General features: G+C 36.9%; 1 protein-coding gene across 15 annotated transcripts; it reads left to right on the forward strand.

Annotated features, from left to right (window-relative positions):
- The first annotated feature begins 922 nt into the window (after positions 1-922).
- On the forward strand, positions 923-22,072 carry shi (dynamin-1 shibire). 15 transcript variants are annotated; one of them, XM_025303233.1, is made up of 20 exons: positions 923-2,113; positions 3,602-3,675; positions 4,410-4,559; positions 4,653-4,856; positions 4,931-5,123; positions 5,218-5,427; positions 6,178-6,377; positions 6,474-6,619; positions 6,710-6,867; positions 8,665-8,691; positions 9,844-10,015; positions 10,163-10,408; positions 10,637-10,648; positions 11,050-11,061; positions 11,321-11,527; positions 12,022-12,197; positions 12,306-12,311; positions 12,843-12,968; positions 14,873-14,968; positions 21,824-22,072. In XM_025303233.1, the coding sequence occupies exons 1-20, from the start codon at positions 1,950-1,952 to the stop codon at positions 21,885-21,887; spliced, it is 2,643 nt and encodes an 880-aa protein (XP_025159018.1). In that variant the 5' UTR covers positions 923-1,949; the 3' UTR covers positions 21,888-22,072. The 15 variants fall into 15 exon arrangements, with proteins under 15 accessions (XP_025159018.1, XP_025159013.1, XP_025159012.1 ...); XM_025303227.1 differs by having other exon boundaries at positions 1,168-2,113; positions 12,780-12,968; XM_025303228.1 differs by lacking the exon at positions 12,306-12,311 and having other exon boundaries at positions 1,167-2,113; positions 12,780-12,968.
- Positions 22,073-22,332: the final 260 nt, after the last annotated feature.

The raw sequence follows: 22,332 nt of genomic DNA on the forward strand, positions 1-22,332 counted from the left end.
TGTGTCACACCAGATGTCTTTACGGGTCAATGATCAATAACGACAGCCAATGTCGCGGTTCTATTGAACGAACTCGCTTCTAAATTCGCCGATCGATCGGCCGAATTTAAGGACCACCGTTTCAGGTAGGCCGCTATATAATTCGCACGCTACACAAACGCGCGTATAGGCTGACAGATATGTATATGTGTTCCGTGAGATACCATCCTATCGTTGAAAATCGAACGACATTAAACGCAGCATCAAGTTCATATCGCGCTCGAACCATTCTGTATTTATTCCCAAAACAAGCGTTTTGCTTCCAGCGGAAGAGAAATGTATGAATTTCGCTTTTAAACGCATCTTTTCAACACTTTTCATACTTAACATGAAATAGACACATGTTCGAGCTCACGTGAGAAAGACGAAAGATCACGGGTGTAGAGAGTGCAGTCAAAATTGAACAGCTCTCTCGTATATAGGTAGCAGTACGAGAAAGTGTACAACTGCTGAAACGAGCGAATCTATAGTCAACCGAAATCGATGCGTCGCTTTCCGAGGACGATTCTACTTTCCTATTCTTTCTCGTCGCTTCATAAACAGGAAGAGGGAAAGACGGGAGGAGGAATCTGATCTGGTTTTCACTTTCGTGCATAATGCTAGCGGAGATTTTTGCCGCGAGACTTTGAAAATATCGCGCGCGCTCGCGAGCGAATAGCGTGAAACGAGCTAATAATTTAGTTCCTGTTGGCCGCGCCGCGTTACACTTTCTACACTCGAAACCAAACGAATATACGCCCAACTGCATTCAGAACGAAATAAGAACATACATCGCCTTTGAGGGAAGAGTGGAGAGAGAGGGAGAGAGAGAATGAGAGAGAGAGAGAATGAGAGAGAGAGAGAGAGAGAGAGAGAGAGAAAGATAGAAGCGGGAAAAAGGTGATATACAGCGAAGAGACGCGACAGGCGGAGAGAATAGACGAAGTTGCGGCATCGATCAGAAGGAGTATCAACTGTCATCCGTCGTATCGGAAGAGAACGTTGTTCGCCGAATTTCCGTCACGCGCCACGCGCGCAAACGTACGAACGTGCGAACGCGCGGGTATAAAAAGGTCAGAGCGTCGACGGACGCTCGCGCGAACAATATGGATTTTATCTCGCAGCCGCTGAAAGTGGGTCACGACGACGACGACGACGGACGGCGGTGTGCTTGTGCGCACGCTTCGATTATCGATTGAACCGCTTTACGGGTTCTCTCTGTCTCTCTCCTTCATGCCCGACACAAAAGCGAATTCGTCGTTGTCGTCGTCGCCGCTGTCGCGTAACTGCTCCGAATCCTCATTTACGCGAGCGTGTCCGCCGCGGCGCCTCGCCTGCTGCCTTTTTCTTGGGAGCGGCTCTCGTAAATCGCGCGTAACTCGCGTTCTCGCGTAATAAACTCGCGGCGCACTTCGTGTCGTACGCAGTGCCGTGTCGCGCGCGACGCGACGGCGAGACCGATGCGAGACCGGTAAAATCGCGCGATTCGTATCGTCGTTCTCGCCGCCGCCGCTATCGCTACCGCCGCGGTGCGAAAATGCGGTAAAGTGAGCCACGGAGCAACCACAGAGCCAACCGTCAGCCAGCCAGCACGCGCGCGAGCGAGCGAGCGGTCTGTTTCGCGAAAGGAAATCGGCCATCTTGCTTTAGTGTGTGCTTAGACTCCGCAACGGACGGGCTCGTCTCCGTCAGCCACTCTTTTAACGGTTGTGCGTGTGCGGGCGGTGGCAGGGCATCGGCGAATAGTAGCAACAGCAATCCAGTAGTGAATCGCGAGCCGCAACAGAACCGCGCGCACACGCTTTGGTATTCGTGGAAGAAAGAGCGAGGAAGGAGGAGGGAGAGAGCGAGAGAGAGAGAGAGAGAGAGTGCGCGAACGAGCGAGATCGTGCGTCGATTTCCGAGCGGCGTAATCGCGGCAATCCGGCGGGATGGCGGGCAACACGGGTATGGAACAATTGATCCCGATCGTGAACAAGCTGCAAGATGCGTTCACGCAACTCGGTGTGCATATGCAGCTCGATCTGCCGCAGATCGCGGTGGTGGGCGGCCAGAGTGCGGGCAAAAGCTCCGTCCTCGAGAACTTCGTCGGCAAGTAAGTGCTCGACTTCGTCGTCGTCCAAACGTACACCCAGCTTTCCTCTTTGACGTGCCTCCACCCCCTTCGAAGGGCACAATCGTGATGATGATGTCACAATCTGGACCGATCCCTCGTGTGATTCAAGTTCGAGGCTGTTCTATCTCGTGACTATCTCGATGTAGTGATGATTCTACGTAGCAGATAAAGGCGGATCCAGTCGAACGTAATCGATTAACGTCGCCGTGATCGACCGGTTTCCTCATCCTTGAGTTTGTTCCTTTTAGTTGCGTTCTCTCTATCCTTACCATCTTGCAATTTGTACCTTCTAAGTCTGGCCGCGAGCCTGGTTGATCCGTGTGCGGAAGATGTAACAAAATGCGGCTGAGAGCAATAAATCCTTATTTCCATTTCTGCGACGTCTTCGTCGATACGAAGGTCCTGCTGGTCCTAGGCGTGGTGAAATACACGCGACTTTTCGGCTCGATCGTAACGTCGTCATCATCATCGAGAATCGTTTGATAACCGCTGCTTCGTAGACGATGCTCTGTTCACGCTGCGAAACGCAGAGCTGAACGAGCACGAGCGAATAACGCCCACGGGGCAACCTGTCAAACGTCTTCTCCTCGGTATCGTCCCTGGGAACACGTAGAAGCGTCCGTTCATGCGCAAAACGCCAGCGGGGCGATTCTACGTTTTCGTAGAACGAACGCCTCGTCATTCATTGGTCATTCCGATGTCGTGGTTGAACGAAAGAACTCAATATTTATTTGGAACATCAATTATGAGACGATCAAAACGTCCAGATAGAAGCGAATTTCATTGACAGACATTTCAGTGAAATTTTAAACCAAACACCTTCAGAATCTTTCCTTTTTAAGCAAGAGAATTATTTAACTTTTGATTGTAATGTTGTATGTTTTTGTATTTAATTTTTTAATAAAATACTGTAATATATAAAATAGCTGTATTCATAAAATAATAATAAATATTTTTTAGTTATAATTTTTTAGTAGATTTCATGATATAAGACTTGTACTTTATTGTATGTGTTATGTCTGTGATGTCACAATATTTCATTGATTTGATGATTTTGTAGGGAATGATAAGTGATGTTAATGATTTGATACATTGATATGATATTGCTATTTTAACTGTCTGATATAAAAGAGCAGGGAATAAAGGAAATTATTTAGTAAAGAATACTAAGATATATAAGAAAATACATATATTTCTGTCATAGGTATTAAAAAGAATATCATCATATATAACATAATTGATACTGCTGTATACACCAATGAGTTTAAATATGATTAAATATTTTAAAATGGTTCTTACCTGTTTGATCGGATGGAGAGTCAATGTGTCATTGCTTTGCAATAGCATATTGTGTATACATATTATATGCATTTTATAATTGTATGAGAAGCATTTACTTGTAAAATTGATTTTAAAATTCATTTTAACTTTACAAAAAATATAACAAGGATTATATTTCTTTCCCAGAGATTTCTTACCCAGGGGTTCAGGCATTGTAACCAGGAGACCTCTTATCTTACAGCTGATTAACAGCACAACTGGTGAGTCATGACAAATAGGGCTGATTATAACATCTCTTCTTTATTGTCTCCCTTGATAATTCACTCATGTTACTTGATAATTGATATTAAATTAGTATATATGTATATGACAGTACATATATCTGCCCATACATTACTTTTGTAAAGTCGTATATTAGAAATGATTCGAGGAATGTAGAGTCCACACGTACTGGCAATATCATCTTGTTAACCTATTAACCCGTAGTTGTGACAAACATTTTCTTTTTAACGGAGGTAATGCATAATGCATTTATTCTATAATGTTATTTTCTGCCTGACCTTGGTTTTATGAAGCTTTATGTGATATCATGTGTATCTCTCATGTGGCATTTATTATGTTGAATAAATAAATTATTGATATTTCTAATTTTATTACTGCATTAGCTAGATTTAATAAAGGTCAGAATGTTTACTGAACTGCAAACAATAAATTATCATGCTTATTTTTTTATATATTTCCTGTCTTTAAAAATTCTGAGCTTATCATATATCACACTTCCTGAACTTAAAATTCTGATAAGCAAAAATTTTGGCATATCTGCTTCCAATAATAAGAATATAATGGTTAATATAGTGCATGAGAAATATTATACACTGTTTCTTTATTAATATTTAACATCTAAATTGTTTTCTCTTTTTGTCTTTGTATTAATAAAAGTAATTGTCTCAGAAGACTAGATTAAAATATTATTTTTCCTCTTGTTATGTTTTAGAATATGCGGAGTTCCTGCACTGCAAAGGGAAAAAGTTTGTTGATTTCGATGAGGTACGGAAAGAGATTGAGGCAGAAACAGACAGAGTGACTGGAAGTAATAAGGGTATCTCTAACATACCAATCAATCTTAGAGTATATTCACCCAATGGTAAGCATAACACCAAAAAGTTGTAAAAAAAGAAAAGAACGAAAGAGAGATGATTGTAACAGATAACAAACACATACTTTTATTTTCATACAGTCCTAAATTTGACACTGATTGATTTACCTGGGCTCACAAAAGTACCAATCGGAGATCAACCAGCAGATATAGAGTCCCAAATTAAAGCAATGATCTTTCAGTTTATCAAACGTGAGAATTGTCTGATATTAGCTGTGACACCAGCCAATACAGATTTGGCTAACAGTGATGCTCTTAAACTTGCTAAAGAGGTGGATCCACAAGGTATATAATCATCAAAAGCGTTAACGTTAATATCCTTTCGACTTAAACGTTAATTTGACATTTGATATCGTAAGGTGTACGTACAATTGGTGTCATTACTAAATTGGATCTCATGGACGATGGCACCGACGCGAGAGATATCTTGGAAAATAAGTTATTGCCATTGAGAAGAGGTTACATTGGTGTTGTCAATAGAAGTCAAAAAGATATAGAAGGCCGGAAGGATATAAAAAATGCTTTAGCAGCAGAACGAAAATTCTTCCTCAGGTATATGAACTACTCTAAACATTGTTGCCATATATAGGAAAACAATTGCCATTTTGTTTTTTCAACAATGTATTACTTTTGTTTTACTTGTCAGCCATCCGTCTTACCGTCATCTAGCAGATAGGCTGGGCACGCCGTATTTGCAGAGAATTCTTAATCAGCAGTTAACAAACCATATCAGGGATACTTTACCGGCTTTAAGAGATAGATTACAGAAACAGCAGCTAACTTTAGAAAAAGATGTCGAGCAGTACAAACATTTCAGACCTGATGATCCCGCAATCAAAACAAAGGCTATGTTACAGTAAGTGAATCAAGAGTTTTTCAATCATTCTCGTGTTGCAGTGATCGGTTTTCTATGTATCTCATATTCTATGTGCTCGTTTTCCATTCATAAACTATATCGTGAGAATCACAAATGCATATCTTATAGCAGAATATATCGTACACATATATTCATATATGTAACGTCGAAATTTTTCGATAAATGTCTCCTATGTTTCATAATGTTTCCATTGTAAATAACAATCATGCAAGTGAAACCACAATTTCTTTGTTTATCTATGTTATACTTTTTTATTCTACGGGTGGAGGGTCTTGAAGTATTATTTACTTTTTGTTTTTCAGATCAATTCAAATGTATATGTAGGTATTTCTGTTCCCTCTTTTGGTCTTTTTGTTTTAACAATTTTAGAAAGTGTGCCATTTGCATGAAATTTTAACATAAAATAAAAAACTAATTGTTAATATGTACGCTTTTATCAGAAATTGATTCGATAAATTTATTCTGCTACAAGAAAACTGATTAATAAAATTGCTAACAGGGGTTTCTCTTCTTTGTATTTTGATATTAGAACTATCATATGACATAATGTTGCATTTACAAAGATATATCTTACCATTATATCATAAAGTTTGCAAGTATTGATATTAATAACCGATAGTTGATCGGTTTTGTGAATGGTAGATAACATTTCGAGACTCTCTACCCATATAACTAATATTGCCATGTAACACGTTATATTACACCAATTAATAGAAAAACATTTTTAAGGATGATACAACAGCTTCAGTCGGATTTCGAGAGAACTATAGAAGGTTCGGGCTCCGCACAAATCAACACCAATGAGCTCAGCGGCGGCGCTAAAATTAACAGACTCTTTCATGAACGTTTCCCATTCGAAATTGTGAAGATGGAGTTTGACGAGAAAGAACTTAGAAGAGAAATTGCATTTGCCATCAGAAACATACATGGTAAATTTCTTTTGACTTCTTTATTATTTAATAAGAATGTGGAATCGAATTAAAGTTTTGCAGCATCAAGTTACTAACAAAATTTCAATTCTGCAGGTATCCGGGTAGGATTATTCACTCCAGATATGGCTTTTGAGGCAATAGTCAAGAAACAAATAAATAGACTTAAAGAACCAAGTCTCAAGTGTGTAGACCTAGTCGTACTAGAACTTAGTAATGTTGTACGCATTTGTACAGATAGGGTAAGCATAAGTTTTATTATCTTATTTAACGACAAGATACGTGTTATCGTTTACATGTATGTAATTCACCAATTTTTATGTAAATTACAGATGTCGCGTTATCCTAGACTAAGGGAAGAGACGGAACGTATTATAACCACATACATCAGGCAGCGCGAACAAATGTGCAAAGAGCAGCTGATCCTGTTGGTCGATTGCGAGCTCGCTTACATGAACACGAATCACGAAGATTTTATCGGTTTTGCGAAGTAAGTAAACCTTTAAATACTCTTTATTGTCTCTTACATGTTTTATCTTAGATTTAATTATTATTTAAAACAAACACACACATACACATATACACGATCCGAAACTTTCAGTTTTGATAAGTTGGTACATCTAGTTCTACATGTTCCTTTCGTTACATTTGTGCTTGCTGCTATATTCTATTTTATTTTTTACGTTTATTTCAATAGCCACTGAATAGCAAGAGGCATTATGTAATGTTGTTAGTACTTAGACAAACTTGTATGTTTCAAAACGTTGCTTCAGTTTTTAAAACGGTATTAGCAATATATAATTTCACGTGTATTGCATTAAGTTTTTGCAAAGTTTTTATGAAAGGTTCCTATATAATATATAATATTCTACACACGATATAGTACATTTTATAGTAGATTTTGTTTGATATAATATGAGATATCTTCGGATATAATATGAGATATCTATAAAAGAACACATATTTGAAATTACACATATTTGATTATACTGTTCACAGGTAAAAATTACTATTTTATATATACAAAAGTTATCTTTTATAATATTATGTTGTAAAAAATCTTAATTTTAAAACATAGATATATTGGAATAGTTTTATATTAGCTTGTTATTTTAGTTATATTGTTATATCAGCAGGCAATAAGTAATAAAATTTGTTTAATCTTTGACTACTAAAAGCATCCCGTCACAAAACGATTTTTAGACTGAGAGCATTTATAATTATTTGATAAAAAACGATTTCCCATATTGTATAACCGTTTTTATTCGATTTTGTTGTAGCAAAAAGATTAATGCAGACTCAAACGATTAGAGCATAATTATAAGGATAATTTATTAATTGGAGATTTTTAAATCAATAAATTAAAATTCAATATTTTTTGAAAACAACAGAAAAGCGTATTATACACATGACTGCTATATCAAATTATTTGTTTGCTTGCCACTATTTTTCTTTCACTCAAGTTATTAGCGCATATATTTTCACAGTCGGTGCATGTTTTGCTAAAGTTAACTCACATAGCAATCTTCTGGATCACATTCTAGCAAACATCCTTAACTCGCTCTTCCTTTAAATCTAAAAACTATGTTAGAATTCGATGAATATAAAAATCTTTTAGTAGATGTTACCTCATCTATTCAATGTACACTTGTATGACACTGTGCCAAAGTCATACATAAGTACGCTAAAATAATTTCCCGTAGGCATTTATCTTAATAACATGTTTACCTCTAGTTCATTTCCATTATTTAACAGCAATTAACAACTCAAGCTTTCATACTATTCTACTCATTTGGCAATTAGGAATCTAATTGCATAGTATTACTTATTAAGATTATCAAGGGTGTGTCTCTAAATGCATATACTTAAAACCATTGGAAATGTAGATATAGTTGTTGGTTAAATATACAAAAAATAGGAAGAATTATCAGCTTACATAGAATTGATAGTAATGTTGAAAATTCAATGTCATAAAATTTCTCAGTTTTATAGATAATGTCGTTAGGAATAAGGCATACAGATTCTGTTCGGAAATATGTAGTTTATTAGCACCCATTTTTTTCCACATATCGTTAACATATCGTAGAAATTCTGTTATCTTGAATATTTAATCTCAAGCACTAGGTCAAATTATGACGTATAATCTATCATTTATCTAATCTATCTATGAGATTATGTGTGCCTTACCCTAATCAGTGTAACATGGGCTTGTTGTCCTGACATATATCTTTATTCATTATCAACTTCAAATTTCACAATTAAAGAAATGATTTAATTATATCGGCAGCGCTGCAGCCAGTAGCCATAATGCAAGGTAAGAATATTAAAGTACATTCCAACAAAGATTTACACTACATTTTTATCCCTTTTCATTTTTTTGGTCTTTCTTTCTCTTACGCTTATCTTTTTTCTTTTTTCTCTTTTTTCTTTTTTTACTTAATATATCCTTGCTTCTACTTTAAGTCGAAATACTAACATACAACTATAAACCAGATTCCAGTACTTTTCAGCTTGACCTTGTGTTTACTTATATTTTGGAAGTTTTTGAATAAGCAAGAAATATATAATATATCTTTTATTCGTATTTTTTTTTTTCACAATTTAAATTGTCTGCTATATCAACTATTGCCATAGTTAATCAACAACTAATCAACAATTATAAAAAAAAACATTTATATAACTTGCTACATAGGATTGTTATAAATGAAAGTAATTATTAAATCATCTGTATCATTCATGAAACTCTTGAATTGTATTTCATGCAGCATCAAGCCTCTTAGTTTCATCATCTTATAATCTGTTTTGCGATGAATGTAACATGTGCTTATGTAATCCTTTTGCACTATAATATCGAAATTTATTGCGATGTTGATCAAATGACGTAGCGACACACTATATATGTTTGTGATATGCTAATGTGTTGTAACGTAGCTGTGCAAACATATGCTTAAAAATATTCGAAGCTGTATAAAATGTATAAAATATAACATGCATGAGGCGATGTGGCGATACATAAATTCCGCTATATTCTAAATTAAGCGAATATTTTAAGGTAACGGTTTCCTTACACGTAATAAATTTCTTGAAACAGTCGCGTAAATTTAATATCATTTTGTAGATAATAAAGATACAAAACATTATCCACATTTACATTATCGCCTTGTAAAAAGAAAACAAAGTTTAATAGTATTCATGTAACCGAAGGTTTTGAAAGTAAATCGTCTCATCAAGATAAACCAAACGTTTTCGTCAAGATAAACCAAATTCTTTCTTTTTTCAACAAATGTATGTTAAAAGAGAATACTAGGATATCCCTAATGCTAGTGGTATTTTTTTTATTGTTTTTATTACACTTATATTATAACTGATAATGTAAGATTTGATGAACGATTCTCGCAGTTGTGGGTATACGACAATCTCTTCGTTATATTTGACATTTCATTATACATTATAATTTATGTTACAGTGCACAGCAATCCTCAGAAAATGCCGTTAAGGCTGGTCGACACACATTAGGCAATCAAGTAATTCGCAAAGGCTACATGTGCATACATAATCTCGGTATCATGAAGGGCGGGTCGAGAGATTACTGGTTTGTCTTGACATCGGAAAGTATCTCCTGGTTCAAGGATGAAGAAGTAAGTGTCGTTTACAATTATATTAATCTCCGTCATCTTTCTAGTTGCATTACATTGTGTGTATATCTTGAAAGTGGCGTTACGTACGTTGCAGAAAAACTGACATTTGAAGGCAATGTGTAATTTACTCTGTTTTAATGTATGAAGGAACGTGAAAAGAAGTATATGCTGCCTTTGGATGGGTTGAAGTTGCGTGATCTAGAACAAGGCTTCATGTCGCGGCGACATTTGTTTGCGTTATTCAATCCAGAGGGAAGAAATGTGTATAAGGATTACAAGCAGCTGGAACTCAGTTGTGAAACGCAAGATGATGTTGACTCTTGGAAAGCTTCGTTCCTGAGGGCTGGTGTGTATCCCGAAAAATCAACAGAACAAGAAGATGGCGAAGGAGAGGTAAGTACATTACTGATTAGAACACAACCAAATAAATAATTCCCTATGTGACCTCGTAAAATAATAGTTTTATTTTGGTTTATCAACGATGATGATGTTTAATTGAAATTATCTCTTACTCATTTTTATTAGTCTCTTATTTCTAGTATAAAATAACAATGTAATTTCTATTCTATATTACAAGAATGATTTATTATATTTATTAGAACCCATTTTAATTTATTTTAGGATAAGCAGAGGGTGAGTTAGTAAAGGCAGCATAAAGAAACATTTTGTTTTCCATTCATTAACCATTTGATGATGTGATACAGTTGCATTCTCAGGGAAAACTAACCAACAGAATGATATTGTTGCAAATTGGTTAAACTTTACCTTTACACTAATAAAGTGCAAAAGAAGAATATGTGCGTAGAATTAATATTAAATTTTGCAACAGATTTATACGCTTTTATAAAGCAACTTTAAAACTCGGTGAATATTGCTACTCTCTTGAAACGCCTATGCATAGTGTGTAAACCTTTTTTACATATCTGTAACCTTTTCCAAAGTAGACAACTAACAACTTTTTTATTGAATGTATAATAGTAACTGTATAATAGTAATTGTGTTCTTTTTGTCTTATATTTAAATCGACTAAAAAGGAAGGATATGAGGTTGGTACAACCGTGTTTTCAAGTGTTACGAAATATATGACACTCACACGAGCATCGGACACCTCAATCAATCACACAATTGCAGCAATACTAACATCACAAAATATGTTATTCTACTTCGAATACATTTTTAGGCCTCTCTTTAGCCCGTCTTGCTATTCAGTATTTTATTTTTATATGCCTTTAGACATTTGGGACTTTTTAAATTAAAAACATTAATAGAAAATGCAAAGCTTCTTTAATACTTTTGTTTCTTCAGGATGGAATAGAAGGTCAGTCATCGATGGATCCTCAGCTGGAACGTCAAGTGGAGACCATCAGAAATTTAGTGGATTCCTACATGAAGATTGTCACGAAAACTACTCGTGATCTAGTCCCAAAGACAATTATGCATCTTATTATTAACAACGCTAAGGACTTCATTAATGGGGAACTGTTGGCGCATCTTTATGCAAGCGGCGATCAGGTGAACTGTTACTGTTATACTGGTTTTGTTCTTGAGGATTTTTATCATATTTCTTGCACATCGTAATTAATTCCCTCCAAATTATGTTATACAAGCAAATGAATTAACCCTCCCCCTTATTTCCCAGTCAATCGAAGATGACATTAATACTCTGAAGATATTTAATAATGCTGTAGTCGTAAGTGTCCTCACTTTTTCCCCATCCCTCCGGTTCAAATTCAATACTTCCAAAATATGTTTGTAACCTTTTAGCAAGGCAAATTTAGTTTAACCTTCAAACATTTCAAAATCTAAAGATTCCCCGAGTTAAAGTTCGTTTTCTTATCATTCAAATATTGATTTCTTCAACATGGTTAATACATGTTGTTCGTCTTAAAATGTTATAAAATTTTTTGAATTTATATGAAAACTGTGAACTTTTATAAAAATTAAATCATTTTCTTTTTCCTTTTAACTATCTGAGAAAAATATATGACATATGCAAATTTCTGCAGGCTTCTATGATGGAAGAGTCTCCTGAAGAGGCGCAGAAACGGGAAGAAATGTTGCGCATGTATCACGCATGCAAGGAAGCCCTTCGTATCATCGGCGATGTCTCTATGGCCACTGTTTCAACTCCCGTACCACCGCCCGTAAAAAACGATTGGCTGGCATCCGGCGAGAATCCAAGGTAACCTTTATGTTATTCCTAGCTTTGTCTGTCGCGCATTTTACTAATTTTTCATCCTTACATTTTGTACCGTCTGCTTTGCCATACATTTGAACACCGTTGAAACAGTCTTGGGTAAGATCCTTTACATATGACGTATTTATCTTTAATTTTTTAACGGTACAATATCTCGAGATAAGTGAATATTTTTTTCGTTTTAAAGAACATAGTGTTCACGTTTATGCACGCTTTTCGCGTTAATAGAAACCCATTTGGTACGTAATTGTACCTTTTACATAAAAGTATAAGCTAGATTAATGCTGCTAGAACCTAATATGATATTCTGTAATTAATGTATTTTTTTTTTCATATACTAGTAGACATGATATCAGTTATAAATCCGGTTAATAACGAAACAAAGATTGGTTGATAATGAAAAAAAATAAGCTATTTTACATGCGTTCAATGATAAATATATAGTGTGATCTCTTTTTCCGATTTATATTGCAACTTATTTTTCGTTTAGACCATGTCTCGATAGACGAATCCGTAGTACTCATGAAATGCAAAAGAACCTGTTATAAGACGTATCCTACATTCTAGATTATCGCCACCATCTCCTGGTGGTCCAAGACGCGGAGTGACACAGCCACCACCTCTTTCTAGCTCACGAGCACCACCACCAGTACCTGCAGGGGGCCGGCCGGCGCCAGCCATCCCTAATAGACCCGTTCCTGGTGGACCACCGCTAGCGCGAGCTAATCCAGGCCTACCTCCACCTATGATACCATCGTGAGTACATTACCATTTATATACAAAGCACATAGATACTAAAGTTCAACTAGAAATATCGCAAACGAGATTTTAAAACTTGATTCGCGATTTTATTATCTCCTCACTAATCGCAACGTCTCTAACACCGAGTCATACGCACGTCGAGTTTCCATTTTCACAATAATGCCGCGATGTATGGTCTAAGTCTTAACGGCACGAAAAGTCACTCCCGGCGACCAGTGTAACTTCCCGCACAGGGTCGCGAACGTAAAGTAACACGACTTTCTCGAGTATACGAGCTCGACTATACTGAGAACAAATAGCTTATATGACGATTGGGGGCTTGGGTGCTAACTTCACTTTCTATTGCAGGCGCCGACAATAAGTCTTCGCACTAATTCTCGCCTATTCGCTACTAATCAATACGTATCCGTTGCATATAATCGGTGTATATTTTACACAGAACTCACCGTTTCCTAAATATGTTACCGTACTATCTGTCTGCATTACACTGATCACACACGGAGATCACGAAGTCGATGTTAAGTATAGGGGTGTGAAGATCGCACGGGAATTATCGTTCCAATTGTATTAGTGTTGCACTGAGAGTCTTGAGTTGTCGATTCTAAATGAGCTTCCAACCAATTTCATTTTCGCACGTTCCATCTGCGTGACACGACAACGATATAATTTTTAGGTGATTATTCAGTGATCGATTGATATTCAAGAGAAAGAGAATAAGGTGTAACCGTGGCATTTCTCGATACGGTATTGTTTCTGTGTTATTTGACGTTACATAGCGTCTGTCAGCTGTACAATAATTTTAGATGTGTATTACATGCATATGTATATTCTATGTACAATACGAATCTTCTCTCGCGCGGAGATCGACACACCCTCTAAGTGTAGATGTATCTTAGCGCCGATATAATACTTGGAACCTGTGCAATACTAAATATTTCCAAAAGGTACAACTTTCTTGTTCGTAGAGAAGAAATGGAGATATAAATATATAAATATATATATAAACATATACATATAGAGTCACACTTGTTTCATTGTAAATTACTTTGATGAAACTGTACATCATATGTGTATATATCGTTGGAAATATTATCAAATAAAGGGACTTTGTGTTCTTACGGCAGATAGAGATATATAACCATTTTTATTCACTTACTAACAGCATGACATTTCGGTAAAGTCGGCAACTCGGAGATATGTAACGGTTGCGTCTCTTCGAGGTCTATATCGCTTATACGCTAATTCTTATCATGGATACATATATTTCCCACGTAACTTTAAAAATTATCATAGGTATGTCCTATTTAATGAGTAAGTTCAAAGCTTCTCAATCGCACTTCTGCTACACGTTCCTTGTCTCATCTAAATGTTCTATATGAAGCGTTAACACCAATTCGAAACTTGTCAATTACTATTTACGGACAAATGTGTCGGTGCCTGCATTACAATTTACCAAAACAAAAAAAAAAGAGGAAAAAAGAAGAAAAGAGAACGCGAAGATATATATTAATTGTTACATATATTTATAAACAGGAGCTTTATAAGGCTATTGTGGTAGAGTACGGCAGTTTAAGAGCTGCTCACTCGGAATATCGGGCGAATATCGTGTTGTTGTTTACGAGACATTTTTATAACTACTGTTACGACGAGTCACCTTCATATAACGTTTCTTTGTCTCGGATATGCATGTAGAGTGAGACCATTGTGCACGCTTTCGTACACGCGGCACCCGCATAAAAAATTTCACGTATATAACGTATGTTCCTTTATATAAAATTATATAAAATTAAAAAAAAAAGGAAGTAAAAAAAGAAAGAATACAATAATGAAGTAAAAATAGAACATCAGCAAGAGTGAGAAATCTGTAGTCAAAGCTGGGTTATCCGTGGTGTGTTTAGTCGAGGGGGTGGTCTGCAACAGAGGGTGACGCAAGCTGCGACGCAGGCTGCGACGCAAGCCGCCGTGAACGAGCTGATGGATGCGTTCAAGATCAAGTAAATAGACATTTCCACGTTGAGTTTCGAGTTGTACCCTTAATAACGTATAATACACATATATATGGTCATTTGTTTATAAGTTGCGCAGATAGATGGTAGACTGTTCAGGGTTGAGAATGAGACTAATTCGGTATCCCTTTCACTTTTGGATGGATCGTTACTTTTAACGAAACTCTCCGCAACAACAATAATCCGCTAATTTGTAATCCTCTATCTCATTGCTCTCTTTTGTTTCTCTCCCTGTGTCTTTCTTTCTCTCTTGCATGATGTCCACGAATTTGAATTAACGATCATGCCTTTTGAAATTTGATCTGTACGCGCGTGTGTGCACATAACATATTTACTTAACGTGCATATTTGCCGTGTAGAAAATAATCCTGTAAGAATATATATCTGTATCATAGCTCTCTAATGACTATACATATACATACATACGTACATACATACATGTAAGCACTATACACTTTGCGATACTTCGTACTACCTTTGATGGTCTTAGAAAAACTTGATATTATGATATTTTCCAAAATTGCAAATCGAGCAATAAGATATTTAACTGCTTTATAAAATTGGAATCAAAGCACGGTCAGGAAGTTACGAACTAAAAGTATATTATAAATGTATGTCAAGAGAAAAAGCTGGACTCTCTAACGTAGAGATAAGAACGGTTGATCTGATTTCATTGTTATTTTCACACGGCGCGCTGGTGTGAAAACTCGCAGATAGTGTTGTTAGAGCAAAATCTAAGCGTTGAGAATAGTATGAAACTTCTCCAAAACGATGTATTTGCATCCAGTGAATCTATCCTGGAAAGTCTACCAGAACCCGATAATGTGATCGACAGTAGCGTCGCATTAATTGTAGAGTACATTCCATCGTTGAAGAGCGTGAGTGTGATACATATAACACATCACTCAATAAGTTCGTAGGATGACATATAAATGGCGCTACTATTGACAAATCCATATGATTTTTAGGAAGTACTAACCTTCAAATGATACGTGTCAAAATTTCATGACAATCGGACGTTTAGTTCACAAGTTACAATAGTTTTAGTGACGCACGACGTCGACTCGTTTTAGCAAGGCTTCAGTTTCGGCAATCACTTCTTCATTGGAGCCAAATCTCTTTCCTTGGAGCTTTCCCTGCCAATTTGATTCTGGAGTGTAGTGATGGATCCATGTTTCATCCATTGTCACATACCGCATCAAAAAATCCTTTTTATTGCGCTGAAACAGCTCCAAACAGCCCGCTGAATCGTCGACGCGATGCTAAAACGAGTCGACGTCGTATGTCACTAAAACTACTGTAACTTGTGAACTAAACGTCCGATTGTCATGAAATTTTGACACGTATCATTTGAAGGTTAGTACTTCCTAAAAATCATATGGATTTGTCAATAGTAGCGCCATTTATATGTCATCCTACGAACTTATTGAGTGATGTGTTATGATTATACATATACACATATGATTACATATAGATATTGTGGTACGGTCGTGCGTCAGAGCCGCATCCGATATGTATTTGAATTTGCGATATTGAAGGGGAGAACGTCGAACACGTGCGTGGTTGACGATAAAACGAGAAAATGTCATGCTGTTGGGAAGGTAATCAAAATTACGAATTACGAGTGTGTAACATCCAGCTTGTTCCGACACGATTTTTTCGACGGCCGAAACACTACACAAGTATTACCGTAAAGTCTCTCTATATTTTTCTCTTTTTTCTCATTCCATTTACTGTAACGTTTATTATTTTGTTTCTCCTGTAGTAATTATAAAAGAAAACATACATATATATATGTGTATATATATATATATATATATATATACACACATATACATACATATATACCGTATATATATCATATAAAAGAATATAAAGAATACTCTCTACGTAATCTTTACGAGATATAAAGGAAAACAATGTGCTCAGATATAGGATGTGATATAGCGTAGAATGCTTCGGGGATTTTGCATGATAATCCGGAGTCACACGAGATTTCCTCTTTAAATAGTTTAAAACGGAGTAACGTAGTAATCGTACCCTATCGAGAGTAAAATGATAGAACCATAATATCACGTGTAGCGTATAATGAACGTACATTCTCCGTTTGGCGGATGAGGTTCAGAAGCGACATGTTGTGTTATATTTTGTATTACCTTATAGTTGTTTCTCTTCCGAAACTCCCTTGATCACATGCTTGCGTTTCAACTGTATATGTATATACGTAAGAGAAAGAGAAGAAACGCGTATTACAAACTTTCCTGTAATTAGCTATTTTGACGCGTGTTCTGCGGCAAAACGATGTGCCTCGGGATTTTTGCGGTCACTCGCGTGAAATTTTCGGTGCTATCCTTGATGTATAGATGCTAGAAAATCGTGTCGAATAACACACAACGAGAATTTACAAATCCACCGCGTGACATTTACATTTCGTATGACGCTTAAAGTTCTGCCGCGCAAAGGTGGATTGTACCTGTTGTTATGCATAGAGTGATTTATGTTTTCACTTGGAATACATTCTTACGCAATGACCGAGGGAGCAACGAATCGAAGGCGGTAATTGAAGTGCAATTACTAAAAGAAAAAAAAAAGAAAGAAAATATTATTTTTCGTTACAGTAGAGAACGAAGAATATCTTCTCTCTGATAGATGACTAAACTAAAAGAACACCGGCGACGAAAGAGACTCGTATCTTTCGTAGTCGTTACGCTGTTTGTATTCTAAGCGATTTTCGTTATAAAGTATCGCGAATTTAAATACCAGAAGCATTGTAAAAAACTAGAGAACGCTGTAAATGTGTCAATCACGTTACGTCTTACATGCTCAATTCGAATCGTATCGATATCGAAAGGGCCTAATAACATTCCTTGAGTTAATAACATTCCTATTAACATTCCTTGAGCTATGAATGTCGCGACGGTCATGCGTTAGTGCGTTTTAAAAGCTTGCAAAATCTATTGCTCCACCCTCGAGGCATGTCGCAATTAGTCGCATTTGGTATACATTGCGTACACATCACTGGGTGAGAATATTGTACGAATTCATGGTTCAGTTAGATGACTCATGAAGTTCTGTAATATCAGTCGACATCACGTGTTGTTGCTTTCGCCGCAGATTGGCGCGCATTGCATCGACACAGATTATAAAGAAATTCCGCGTGCAGGCCCGCAAGAATAAGTGGTACTATTGTAATGCTATTGTACAGTATAACTTGTATACAAACATATATATATACACACACACACACACACACACACACACACACACACACACACACACACACACATACATATTGAGCTATTGATTCTTCGCACCGCAGCCGGAATTAATCGATCGCGGCGAGGTAACGGGAAGAATGGATCGTATGATTCATGATACGTGATAAGAAATACCATTATTATTATTACTATTATTATTATGAATACTATTACGAAAACGCCGCTATATATTATATTGTAAGAAAGAAATCTGTAGATTCGTTTAGCGCGAAATGCATCATGTTGCACACTCGATAGAGTTTTTCTGTTTTTCTTAATTACGGAGTAGCGTCACTCCCGCGAGATCGTTGTTGTTAAGACATAATGATGAGAATAGACATAAATTAAGAAAGCCTTCTTGCAAGGCTCCCATAGCTCTTCGATCGAGCATATCATGCGTGCACGTGTCGAGTACTGTTGATCGAGATAACACTCGTTTACTTCTGTGCGGATGTTCTATCTTTCGATATTGTCGCATTTATTTTCTTAAGGGAAATGATAAGTTTTAGCTGTCAAGTTCATAGAGACGTATCTGTCCAAAATGAACGTATAGAAATTCTATGTCACGTAATGTATGTTATCAGAGCGAGAAGAGAATCGCTTGTCTCATGTTACGTCCGTGACTGCACCTATAGAGAGAAAGAGAGATTCTCGCGCTAAATTGTAATATTATAAGTTGCAATGTTCTCTATGACAGCTTGATAAAATAACTACGTCGAGTCTTACAACGAAAAGTAATTTCTTTTAGCGGCAGACGCTGAATCTACTTTAATTGAGTAGTTTAATTATATGTTTGACTGAATGGTTTACATAAGCCATATACATATATATGTACAATGTTATGTGTTACACATATATTTCATTTTCGAAGGTACTCGCTTTTTTCTTTCTTTTACGTTGCGCTGTGCTGCTACGACGAGAATCGCGAAGATATCGAAGCCCAATGTTAATAGTAGATGATTACGTTGAGTCAGTGAATATCGTGAAAATGATTTCTACGTTCACAAAAGATCGCACGCAAAAAAAATATATATATATATATATTGTTTACATATAGTGGTCGCGATACACAAGACACTTACTCTCGGCGTATTATATACATGCTTCCATCTAAAGAGCCTTATGTGTCACACTCTAGTTACATACTATGCTTATCTCGTGTAAATCCAACACCGACTAAATAATATAATTTAATTATACCGCCGGTCGAGAATCTTCAGATCGCCGCGCGTATATAATGTTACAAAAGAGAATATATAAAAATGAAAAAAAATAGAAAAAAAGACATATACGCAGAGCGGGGACGGTAAAATATTTCGGCCGAAGCATGAATCGCGGGTTTGCTATCGGCGGGATAGTTTTGATATCTCGAAGAGTCCGGTACAGGCGAAGTTCTGATGATCTTCCGTGTTGTCAAACTTACCGACAGATAAAGAGAAAGAAGGAGGAAGACGATAAAAGCGACTCGATAGATTCGCATGCTTCGAATGAAGTTTCCTTGTGTCGCCTATATTTGTATGTATGCGTGTATGCGTGTGAGCGTGTAAATGATAATTCGAAGTGGCGTCGAATACAAACGTGAAACTTCTCCCTACTCTCCCCTGTACCGAATCCTTCGATTGTACGTGGGCAAAGTAACCCCCAATTAACGAAATAGAGAGCCTTCGATAAGCAAGACTTTGCGGCCGCGATGATATGAGCGAGAAGAAAAATCCATACAGCAAAATCACTATGTACTTCTAACTCTTCAGATATAATCGGCACAGCATAGTTCTCGTCGATTACTAACGAAACAACATTACATTGCCCTTGTTAATTTTTATACCATAATATATATACATATTGATTTTTATAGCCATTTTTATTCGGAATATGTGAATCCGACCAACAAACTGTAACTGCATTCTCGGCAGAAGTGCGAGCATTTTCTCCTCCCCCTTGAGATACATTGTTAAAGAAAAAATGAGGAAAATTATTATACTATAACACACATTGGAGGGTTACTTGGCTAAGTTCTTCTGCGATACACCCCAAAGAGACACGTTGTAATATTGCGCTGTGCGCGCGTACACAACACTGTTTTACTGCAATATAAATGTGTATATAGGGAGTAACATGTTATAGAATATATCTATATGCGTGTGTGCGATGTACATATATATGAGCATACGCGTATGTACGCGTACCTACGCGTATGCATATACGTGCATGCATATGCGCGCGTACGTAAATGAAAAATAAGATTACGTGGAAAAGGAGATTGATCGCTCCCATGAACGATCGAACACGCATTTCCGTCGGGACAATCCTTTCCTCTTTTTCTTGTTGACGGCAAACGGGAAGAAATCCCCGCGTTTTTCGGTGAACAATAAAATACGCGACAAAACTCACAGGGGCTCATCAGTGATGTGTTTTCTCCGCACACGGGGATGCGTATTCGGGTTCTGCGTATTTTCTTTTAGTAGTTCTAAAACCTCACGTTTGCGACCCTATAATACGTTCTCTCCTAATTTACTCGGAATTACTTTTCCTAGGTATTACTTACCGTCGATGGTGATGAGTATGTTTGTATATACGAAATGTTTATTAATACTGTACTGTGGAAGACTGTAAATGTATGATGTAAAAAAGTTTAGTTTTAATTTTAGTTTTAGTTTTGAAGGATTTTACTTTTAATTTTTGTAGAACGTACAATCAACTTTTTCCTGGAGAACTTAATACTTTCGAAAATCATACGCCGGACAATTTAATGAAAGAAGCGTAAATGGATTGTATTTTAATATTTATTTGTCCTGAGAGTGTAGCGCTGCTATTAGTAAAATGCGGAATACGACGTGTTATACGTACCTGTTCATGTTAATCGATTCTTCGTGTAAGGTGAAAACAATGCGATTGTTTCTTACTGCAATAATTAATTTCTGCATGTGATTTATCGCTAAAGCTTATGCATGTTGTGCGGACCTGTTCTATTTCTTCCCAAGATCCATCGTTGTTTATTCATATCCCGTTAATATTTCATAAAATTATTAGCATTATTCTCTTTCTAGTCTTAGCATCTTGTCATTCATGTTTCACAGCAAGAAATCTTCAGATATATAGTCAATATTATTTTTCCGTTAGATATCAGCTTGTGACGCTATCGCGACCAAAACTGAATGTCCGACTAAAAGGATGAAAGTAACAGCCGTTCATTGTGTACTATATTATACATATAGTACACAATGTAAGTATATAATTATAGACAAGCTCTGTCTACTTATTATCTAATTATGAAACTTATGTTATTACTAAGAAAGTATACAATGTGAGTATAGAATTAGACAAACTCTGTCTACTTATTATCTAATTATGACACTTATGCTATTATTATTGTTAAGAAAGTAAGAGACTATGTAACATTTTTAATTGACAGATTTAGTCGGACATTTTGACCTAAATTTCTCGAGTATCATGTATCGATTCTTCCGTCGTTTTTTCCTATCGTTTTTTCCGTTCGATCATCTTGTCCCCGCGACATGCTTCCGCTTTGAATATCGTATGGCACACATATTTAGCACTCACTCTATAATATCTGTCTGTGTTATAGGCGTCCTGTACCCAATATTCCTCCCCGAATTCCCGACAGACCGTACTCTGGCCGACTAAACTGAGCTAGTCCGACTGTCCGAGCGCGCGGCGCAACAACGACGACAACCTGTGCAGAAGACGCACCAGACGTGCGTGCACCCGACACATCAGGGAGAGAGGTCATATGCGGACCGATAACGGGTCCCGAAACGACCGGAAGCTCAGTAAGGCAATGGGATGAAGCCGGAGGATGAGAAAGAGAGAAAAAGAAAGGAGGGGGAAATCGTCTCCGGCGTTGAAGATGAGGAGTTCTGCTCTCTGAAATAAACGTTTCGTCCGACCGACCGACGTATTACTATCCTCTGATCTCAACAGCCTCGACGTCGCGACTCGTTTTCAATGATGAGCTCGTCAGCGGAGACGAACATACGAAGAGAATGAAAGAGATGGGGGGAGGGGGGGAGATGAAGAAGAACCGGGATTACAGCAAAGAACGAACGAGGTGGAGGCAAGAAGGCTGTGCTATAT

The sequence above is a fragment of the Harpegnathos saltator genome, unplaced genomic scaffold (genome assembly GCF_003227715.2).
Source record: "Harpegnathos saltator strain DR-91 unplaced genomic scaffold, Hsal_v8.6 scaffold538, whole genome shotgun sequence".
Lineage (NCBI taxonomy): Eukaryota > Metazoa > Arthropoda > Insecta > Hymenoptera > Formicidae > Harpegnathos > Harpegnathos saltator.